Source organism: Halyomorpha halys, unplaced genomic scaffold (assembly GCF_000696795.3).
Source record: "Halyomorpha halys isolate HHAL.00 unplaced genomic scaffold, Hhal_1.1 Scaffold47.1, whole genome shotgun sequence".
In the NCBI taxonomy this organism is placed as follows: Eukaryota; Metazoa; Arthropoda; class Insecta; order Hemiptera; family Pentatomidae; genus Halyomorpha; species Halyomorpha halys.
The window spans coordinates 2,106,898-2,117,095 of NW_027114806.1; the positions used below are offsets into that span (position 1 = coordinate 2,106,898).

The 10,198-nt window shown below is 31.9% G+C and overlaps 1 protein-coding gene across 6 annotated transcripts in view; it reads left to right on the forward strand.

The window, feature by feature from the left end:
• fal (falten) overlaps positions 1-4,569 on the forward strand; it is a gene marked incomplete in the record, with an annotated part of 26,283 nt that extends 21,714 nt beyond the window's left edge. For all 6 annotated transcript variants that reach the window (XM_067051918.1, XM_067051919.1, XM_067051923.1 and 3 more), the window contains 2 exon segments: positions 2,200-2,396; positions 4,449-4,569. In XM_067051918.1, the coding sequence (XP_066908019.1) occupies positions 2,200-2,396; positions 4,449-4,557 (306 nt within the window).
• Between the last annotated feature and the right edge of the window lie 5,629 nt (positions 4,570-10,198).

Sequence of the window (10,198 nt, forward strand, 5' to 3'; positions counted from 1 at the left end):
TTTTTTTTTTATTTTTCAACATAGTCTTCTTGTAACTCTACACACTTATTTCTCTGTAAAGATATGAGAAAGTTGTCAGCACGTTTGGTGCTGCATAGATCAAAAATGTGTTTGAATGAACATTTCCAACGCTCTGTTGGCGCAATAAATCCGAATTTTGGTGCCTATTAATTACTGTAGATGAACCTTGGATACACCATTATAGGCCCGAAACAACGAACCGGCTCCAAAAAGAGCAAAAACTATTTTCTTGGATGGGAAAGTGATAGCGACTGTTTTTTGGGGTAGTAATGGAGTTATTTTAATCAACTATCTTCAAATAGGAAAAACCATTACAGCATACTACGTATCATTACTTGACAAGCTGAAGCCAGAACTTGCGGAAAAAGAAAATCCTGTTTCACCAAGACAACGCACCATCTCCCACTTCAGCGGTTCCATGGCGAAAATCCACGAATTACGGTTTGAACTCCTTGACTATCTACCTTACTCATCAGATCTAGCCACAAGCGGCTTCTTTTTGTTTCCTCATCTAAAAATTGCGCTCAGAGGACAAAGATTTTTATCAAATGAAGAGGCAATCACATTTGTGAATAATTATTTTGCAGAGAATAACCCTGAGTACTTTTTGAACAGATTACAGAGATGGGAGCATTGCTGAGAGAAGTGTGAAGAATTAAAAGGAGACAATGTTGAAAAATAAAAAAAAAATTTCAGAATAAATGTCTTGTATTTTTGTTAGGTCGGAAACTTTTCAGACCACCCTCGTACATCTGTTCATTTTTAATCTAATAATCTGTTATATCTTTTTTATGTATACCTATTTTTGTATATCTTATTTTTACTTCTTTTTGTTCATTGATGTATAATTTTCCACTTATATTTACATAATTTTTAACCCCATCTTAGTTTCCTTTATTGTCATCTTATTATCTTACATTGTCAACATAATTTTAGTTGTTCTCTATCCTTTTTAGCTTTTATTAGCCTATAGAAGGTATCAACATGAGATGATACTATTAGGTATTAGTACAATTATTCGGCCTATTGGCCAGAAGTTATTTTGAGGTGCTAATAGTTGATCGTAGATTGATATGAGAAGATGGTCGGAGGTGCTGTAAGCAAAGATAAACAAAACTTATTTATTTGTGCTGATATTTCAACCTGAATTTCTGGCCATTGTCAGGGCTGAAAAACAAAATGAGATAACAATCTTAATTCAGAGGAACATAAAAATAAAAAGCAAGTGGCAAACAAACTCGGAAATTTACATCATCATAGTCATTCCCTCTTCTATCGCTGTGCAGTGTGAGGGTCCCGCTTTTAGAGTCTGGCCCAAATGTCTCTTGAACCAAGAGAAAGACATCTCCTACTCCAATCCATTCCACGCTTCCTGAATGCCTCCCTTGCACTGTACTCCCAGGAGATACGAGGCCTTCCTCTGGGTCTATCTGGGTTCATCCTAAGAAGATGTTCAAACCATCTTAGTTAGTGCTCCTACAGAATGGTCTTAGCTGGTCTGACGTCGAGATTAGCCCATATGGTGGTGTTTAGTATCCTATCTCTCCTGTTTTTCTTTACATTTTTCGCAGATACCTCATTTCTATAGCTTGTAAATGACTCCTGTGTTTTGAGGTGAGGGTCCATGATTCTGAAGAGTAAGATAGAATAGGAAGGAAGGTTGATTTATAGACAGTTAGTTTGGTCTGCTTTGTCACCTTTCTTCTTTTTTAAGGAAATTTACTTTACAATACATTTAGTAGATCTAGTTGATACTAATAGAAGATAAAATATAATAGTAGTATCAACTCAGATATCTTCTTGTATCTGATAAAATATCTTCTTAATTTATTGTTATTTATATTTCCAAGTTTGTTTGTTGTTATTTTATTTTTATGTTTTCTCAATTAAGTTTGTTATCTTGTTTTGTTTTTCAATCCTGATGAAGGCCTAATATCCAGGTCGAAATATTGGCACAAATAAATACGTTTTGTTTATCTGTGTATCTTTGCTGACCTCACCCCGAGCATCTTCTTCTCAGAGGTTATTTTGATATTCCTTCATTACAATGAATTATTTTTTCAAACTTACTTGTTTTATTTTTGGCAAAAAGGATCTAATTACTGTGCTGATTTTTCCTATCAGTAACTTTGTGGTTATATAATTTTTTTTTTATTGTTTAAATTTGTTTTATATCAGCAAAAAATAGAAATTGATGGGATCAAGGAAAAGTTAGAAAGTGCTCTAAGAATTAAGGACTCCAAAGTTGAACTACGGATAATACAATTCGAGCTTAGTATGGGCACTGGAGGGAATGATCCCTTCAAAAATGTTCTTTTCTATAAAAAAGATGGAAGTGAAATGAAGGCATCGTTACCAGAAGAATGCAAAACTATGTAAGTAATGTTTTAATTTGTATTCAATATGCAGCCTTGGAAACAAGCTTTCTTTGCTTGTTGATTCTGATTATTGCAACAATTACTAGACAAATTGTCTGAACTTACAATTAATGGGGTGTATTAAAAAAAAAAATGACCGTTTTATCGAATTCAAGATTTCAAAGGACTGTAAATATTTTAATCCTGTTTAATACTTACCAATCCCTTTAGAGCATTTTCTAAGATTGTTTAATTTCATTCAACTTCTTTAATAAAATTCTCAGTTTAGTTATCTGTTTCAAAGACGAAACATAACAGTGTCCTACAAAATTCTGATAATCTTAAGGCATTACTGGAAAAAATATTTCACAGCTGCTGAAGCAACCCGTCAAATTATTAAATATGAAGGGGAAGGTGTCCTTGACCAGCACACTGCGTGGCGTTGGTTTTGAAACATTTAGCAGTATAGATACAGATAAGGACGAAGGGCTCTGGGGGACCATTAATGGATACTGATGAGTTTCTGCAGGAAGCAGTTGAATCAGATCTGTCCACAAATACTTGCGAACTTGCCAGGGAATGTGGTGTGTCCAAAGATACTTTTATTCGCCATCTGTTCTCCACGGGGAAGGTGGAAAAACAGTTGACTGGTTCCTCACGAACTTACTCCTCAGCTCTCACTTCCTGTCGGAACAAAGAAAAGTTTAAAGAACTTCATGGGTTCGAACTCCTGCCTCATCTGCCATATAGTTCTGACCTTGCACCATTGGATTACTTCTTGTTTCGATCCATGGCCCATTTCCTTCAAGAGAAAAAAATTTATAATTTTGCAGAAGTTGAAATTGCGGTTCAAGTGTTCTTTGACAGCCATCCTAAAGAATGGTATCAGCATGGAATCAGGCAATTGGCTAGCATATGGCTAATAACGGTAAATTACAATGGACTATACTTTGAGCATTAATTGTATTTTATATCAAAGAAATAATAATACAAATATTTGGTTGAAAAACGGTTATTTTATTTTACACACTCTGTTAATTACAAAAACTCATTTACATTACTATAATAAGGCCTATTTGGATGTACGGAGTTGAGCTCTGGGGCTCCACTAATTCCTGTCATATCCAATCCTTAATGCTCCTTACTTTGTCACAAATCAAGTCATCCATCAGGACCTCATTGTTCCCTATGTTGCCGGTTTGGCCAGAACCAGATACCAATCCTTCCATGATAAACTCCCTACCACCTGAACCCACTTGTTTCTAACCTCACTTCCTCTTCAGTTACTGATAATCCTGCAAGGCGTCTGAAAAGAAGATGCGAGACCTTCTACTTTAGAAATGTTTTTGAAGTTCTACCTTTTGGTAGAGATTCTTACCTTGGTGAAATTCTCCACAAGACTGTATCATGCCATTGTAAAATTTTTTTTAGGAAAGTAAGATAGGCCGAGTTGCAGTCAATAAAGGTTCAAAATAGTAGAAAAAATATTTACTGTTAACCAACGTTTTGCCTCACTTTGCAGGGCTTTGTCTGGGTCAAATGAAAACAAGATACAAATATTCTAAGAAGTGACTGAACATTAGAATACATATACGAAGAAAGTAGGAAAACATGCAAAAAAAAAAATTATTTTTTAAATAAATATAAAAAGCTTAAGTTAAGGAAGTATAAATATAGCTGGATAGGAAACTAATGACTAATAAGTACAATTAAATAATAGAAATTATTTACAATTCCACCACACTTGGCTGTATTTATCAGTAGTTTCCTATCCACCTATATTTCTACATCGTTAACTTAAGCTTATTATTTTTATTTCAAAAATAACTCTTTTGCATACTCCCTTACTATTTTTGTATATTTATTCTAATATTCTGTCACTTCTTACAATGTTTCTATCTTGTTTTCATCTATCTCCGAGAAAGCCCAGCAAAATGGGGTGAAACGTTTGTTAACATTAAATAGTTTTTTCTACTATTTTTATACCTTTATTGACCGCCACCCAAACTATCTTCCTACAATCTACTTCATACGGTCAAAAATTGTTGATTATAATTTTTTTTTTTCCAGGGAATTGAATTTCTGTATTTTCTCCGTAAATGATATAGATGTGAAATTAGTGGAAGATGTGAAAACTTTACTACCTCAAATATGCCCAGAATTTAATAAATTAAACTGAGTTGAAGCTTTATATGCATATATATATTTTTTAAGTACTTAATTTTAGTGGTCTAAAGATATTATTGTATACTGCTAGTTTGGCTCGTACTGAGTGATAGATATATTTTGAGGGTATTTTTACTTATAGTATTTGAAATGCGGGTTTAACTTAAATCAGAGATGAATGTTTTAAGTTAATTACTTTTGGAAAAGATTTCAAATAGAGTCAAAATAAATTTTCAATTTTTCTTCAAGTTCAGGTATCAGGTGAAATATATAAATATTTTAACTTTAAGTTTATTTTTGTTAAAAATATTGCCAGCTACTGATTTTTATTTGTAACATAAATACCGAATTCCATCAAGAGACAAATTCTTCATCTCACTCACATCATGATGATTATTTAACATTAATTAGGAATGGGAGGAGTTAAAATTCAATCATTATTCAATTTCAAAAAAATGTCGAAATTAATTTTAAAAATAATAACCAAGTTTATCCGATTGTATTTAAATTAAAAATAATAATAATAAGGTTGGTAAACCTTTGACAATTCTCTAAAATGTTTATAGTTTTGGTATCATTTTTTTTTTTTTTTTAATAACTATAAAGTACAAAGTTTGTTCTATATGAGTGACTTCAAAATCAAGCATGTTTTTAATGATGATCAGGGCTACGGTCTGGATATAAAAAATATTTTTTATTTAAAAAAAACAAACAATTTTTTTATTTATTTAAAAAATAAAACAGTACTGACCACCTTCTTCATATTTATATGTATCATATTTTTAAGATTTTATTGTTGGATTAGAAATTATTAAGTGTTCCTTTTCTGTAGAGTTTGCAATGTTAAGCTCTGAAGATTTTCTGACTTTATAATCGTATAACTTATTTACTCTCATCAGTGTGGATATTATTATTTCTTTTTTTTTCAACATCATTTTTCTAGTCGTTTGCTATTTATTTATTTGAAATACACTTTATGCAAACATATTATTTGAAATATATTATATTTAATTTATTATATATTTTGCATACATATTAATTTATTACTATTTATTTTATTCATTTGTGTGAGATTAAAAGATTTATTTTTATTTATATAGTGAGTTTTCTACATTTCCTTTTCGCTTGCTCGTCCATTTTGTTTTTATCTCCCAGTGTAATGAAGGATTCAGTATTACATCATTTCTATCTTATCAGTTCACTATTTGAAATTTTTAGTTAAAATACTTAAGATATTTAGTCCCAGAGGAGAAAAAAAGAATTTATTTCATCTTAATTTTGGATTATTTTAATGAAAATTGTATACAGTTATGAGTCAAATTTTATGAACTTTGCCAACCATGGTAAGGGGATTCAAATTTTGTACATCTCCTCTTATAAAAAGGTTCAATTTTTACCTGGACTATATAAAGGATACAGTAAATGTCATTAAGTAAATATAGGAGAATTTAAGGTGCACACCTCCCTAAGTGTATTTCATTAGAGAAAAACCTTAAATTCTTCATTTGGAGCTCTATATCCTTAAAACTAACTACTGAAACTACAACCAAAAAACTTTATAGTACATTATTTAAAGTAAGTAAATTTTCTAAAATATGAGGGTGGTCTAAAAAGTTTCTGAGCACAACGTGAAGATGGCAGCACTTGTAAATAAAAGCAAGTAAATTTTATTGTTCATCTGTTGGCAGTTGTCCACCAAAGTTTCAGCCATTTTGGACATGTTTATGTAACAGTTGTTTTGAGTCAGTGTTTTTGTGAAAATGGACAAAATAGAGTATCGAGCTGTCATTAAATATTTGTTTTTGAAAGGCAATATGCCTACCAAAATCAAAGATGAGTTGGATTCTGTGTATGGAGACTCTGCACCATTGGGTGCCATGTTTGCTCACGTTAGATCAAAAATGTGTTCCAATGAACATTTCCAACGCCCTGTTGGCGCAGTTTAGATGCAATAAATCCGAGTTTTGGTGCAGATTAATTACTGTAGATGAAAATTGGATACACTATTATACGCCCGAAACAAAAATACAGTCCAAACAGTGGACTGCAAAGGTGGAACCAGCTCCAAAAAAAGCAAAAACTGTTTTCTCGGATGGGAAAGTGATGGAGACTGTTTTTTGGGATAGTCATGGAGTTATTTTAATCAACTATTTTCAAAAAAGAAAAACCAGTACAGGAGCATACTACGCATCATTACTTGACAAGTTGAAGGCAAAACTTGCGGAAAATGGCTACATTTGCAGAAAAAGAAAATCCTGTTTCACCAAGACAACGCACCGTCTTAGACCTCAGCGGTTGCCATGGCGAAAATCCCCGAATTACGATTTGAACTGCTTGACCATCCACCTTACCAGATTTAGCCCCAAGCCTAAATTTTCATCAAATGAAGAGGCAATCACCTTCGTGAATAATTATTTTGCAGAGAAAAACGCTGAGTACTTTTTGGACGGGTTACAGAGATGGGAATATCGCTGGGAGAAGTGTGTAGAGTTACAAGGAGTATGTTGAAAAATAAAAAAATTATTTCAGAAAAATGTCTTGTATTTTTGTTAGGCTGGAAACTTTTCAGACCACCTTCGTATGATCTTTGGAACTCAACTTTATCTTGAGAACTCAATAGTTCTCGAGATAAAGTTTTTCAAAAAGGAACATTTTTTTTCCGAATAATGAAAAATCAATATTTTGGATATGAAATCAATATTATCATGAAAACAGCTGCTCTTTTTAAGGTAAACGTTATCAACTATTTTATTAAAATAAATAATTTAAATTTTATCCATTATAGTCTCAAAACCTTTTATTTCTCTTATAAGTCCAATGTTTCGGCCAATCCGGACATCTTCAGGGACAATCTACTTAATACAATTTTGAAACTATATAATTTAAAAAACTACTCTGCCCAGGTCAAAAACATCAATTTCTAATTAGTCAAATATTCACTTAAAACAAAATCAAAATCATTTATCATCAGAAACTATTCCTTAAAACTTTTATCACAACCTTAACTTTTATCAACTATATTATACTCATAGTACATTCAGCTCGCTTTAAATTGGATACTAACAGGCATCTCTAATAGTTCCTGAGATATAATGTTCTCTTATCCGATATGCCTCGATGACTACTGTACAGAAACTCATCAAATCTAGGGTGTTGAAGTGAGATGTAAAAATTAATTTTTTATTGTATACATTTTGTTCTGTGGCAAACTGTGAATATATCGAAAAGTTTGGTAACAGTCAAGGAGGTTACCAGCTAGCCATTTTTTGGTGTTATGTTGTGTTCTTTGTTCTCACTACAGTAAGAACATTTTATGTTATTTAACCGTAACTAATAAAACAGTAAGAACAGTGAAAACATTTTGTGTCCACCACCCTCACATTCAACATAAGAGAGCTTGATTGATCTACCCAACCCATCCTTATATTATCTGATTATAACAAATTTATTTTTCTGATGGCCAAGGGAGCTTCTAATTTTAATTAGTACTTGAAGTACCACCAACCGGTGGTTTCTTCCCAAGATTTTCAAGTGTAAATGAAACATACAACATATTTACTTATTGTATTTATTATTTGTACAGTTGTAAATCACATTAAATAAAAAAAATAAAATGAGGTGGCAAAGTTGAAATTTGTAATTAGCATCCTAAAAAAATTAAGAATGAAATTTTGAGGTTCCCTAAAACATTTCTGCTAGGACCATTGCCATTTTATTGGATTAATAGTGGACGTTTCTGAATGATGCTCCTGAACAATGAATGTGTCAAGGTGGTTGGTTAAGATCTGAGTCCAATTGATAATGTTAAAATAGGTAAGATAGTCAGGAGGTGAAAAGACAGGATGAGTCTTATGGGTACCAATCGTAAGTCCTTTAAGGATGGTAACTTCCCTCTAAAGGATACTATGTCTGTAGGCACGAAAGGGTGTATAAGTCTGGACTGGGTGTCAGCCTCCGAGCCTTATGAAAAGATTAATGGGATAAGAAAGAGATGACTAGTAGGGAGGGAACAAGCATGAAATAAGACACATTACATAAAAAAACAGTTGGAAGAATATACTGAATATGTTATTTGCAATATAGGTACTGTTTTAGCAGCATCTCTGGGGTAATGATTCTACTAAGAATACAAAGGCTGGTGAGAGGTACTGCCTATAAGATCTTATTTTTTTGTGATTCAGTATATTCTTTTGGTAAAGTTTACTTATTAAAGGAATACATTTACAATTACAATACTATCTACATTTTTATACATGAAATTATTAAATTACTTACATTTCAATGGATAAATGAACATAACACAAGACGTGTTATGACATGGGACAAAGCTCTCCGTTTAGGTGGAAAGTGATAGTGGTGTTAGAACTGGTGGTCCCTGATAAATAGCATCAATAACTGTTTAATTTCGATGTAGTGTTTGTTAATTTAAAAAAATATATATATGATTTTCATTTTATTGGGGAGAAAAAAAAAAAAAACTTTATATTTATGGGAAAAAAATTGAGTTGTTCAACACTCTTGAAAATATGGAAGAGCCACTTTAACTCACCTGAGAGGCATCCATTTTTACTTAAACACTCTACACAATTTGGGTTATCAGTTACATTTATATGGGTTCCAAGTCATGTAGGAATCACAGGGAATGAACCGGCTGATCACTCTTCAAGGGAAGCACTCGCACTTTTGGAGATGGGGTAAAGCAATTTTAACTCCATCAGAAATGAGCAAACCCCTCGAAAAGGAAATTTAAAGATAAATGGCTATCTTTGTGGAATGGAAGCCCGAGGAATAAACTAAAAATTATTAAAAAGGACGTCAAGCCCTGAGGTACCTCCAGCGGCAAATAGGGGAGGGAAGGGCGTATTGACCAGGCTAAGAATAGGTCACACGAGGCTCACCCACTTGTATCTTATTTCAAAACAAACACTTCCGAACTGCCAGTATTGCAACAATAATTTGAAAAATAGCCATATTTTCCAAGAATGCCCATATTTCACATCACACTTCAATAGCTTAGGATTAAACCCCAGATATTTCAAAAACCTTCAGAGATGATGATAAAGCAATAAAATTAGTATTTTGGTTTTTAAAATGAAAAGGTTTACTGACAGAAATATAACTTCGTATAGATGAAAATAAATAAATAGTAATAAAATAAAAAAAAAATAATAAAAAATAAAATTGAACAAATGTAAGAAAAATTAAATAAGCTATGAATGGCATTAATAACCAATGATGATTAAAGTCACTAAACCAAAACCATCCATTTTTTTTGGTTAACATTCAAACAAACAACTCACCTTAGAGGTGGGAAACATGAGAATACCTTGTTTGTACCAAACGCAAATCTTAAAAAGGTTCTTATGGGGGTCTTGAGGCAATGGATGAGCCTGTACATATGAACTGATCTAGCACTTATTTATTTATTTAAATGGGATAAATCCAGTTGCATATAGACAAAAAGTGCAAATTATTTACATTATAAATATAACTTGTCTACATTAATATAAATACAAATACATATAACTTGTTTACATTAATATAAATACAAATACATATAACTTGTTTACATTAATATAAATACAAATACATACAGCTTGTCTACATTAATATAAATACAAATACATACAACTTGTTTACATTAATATAAATAC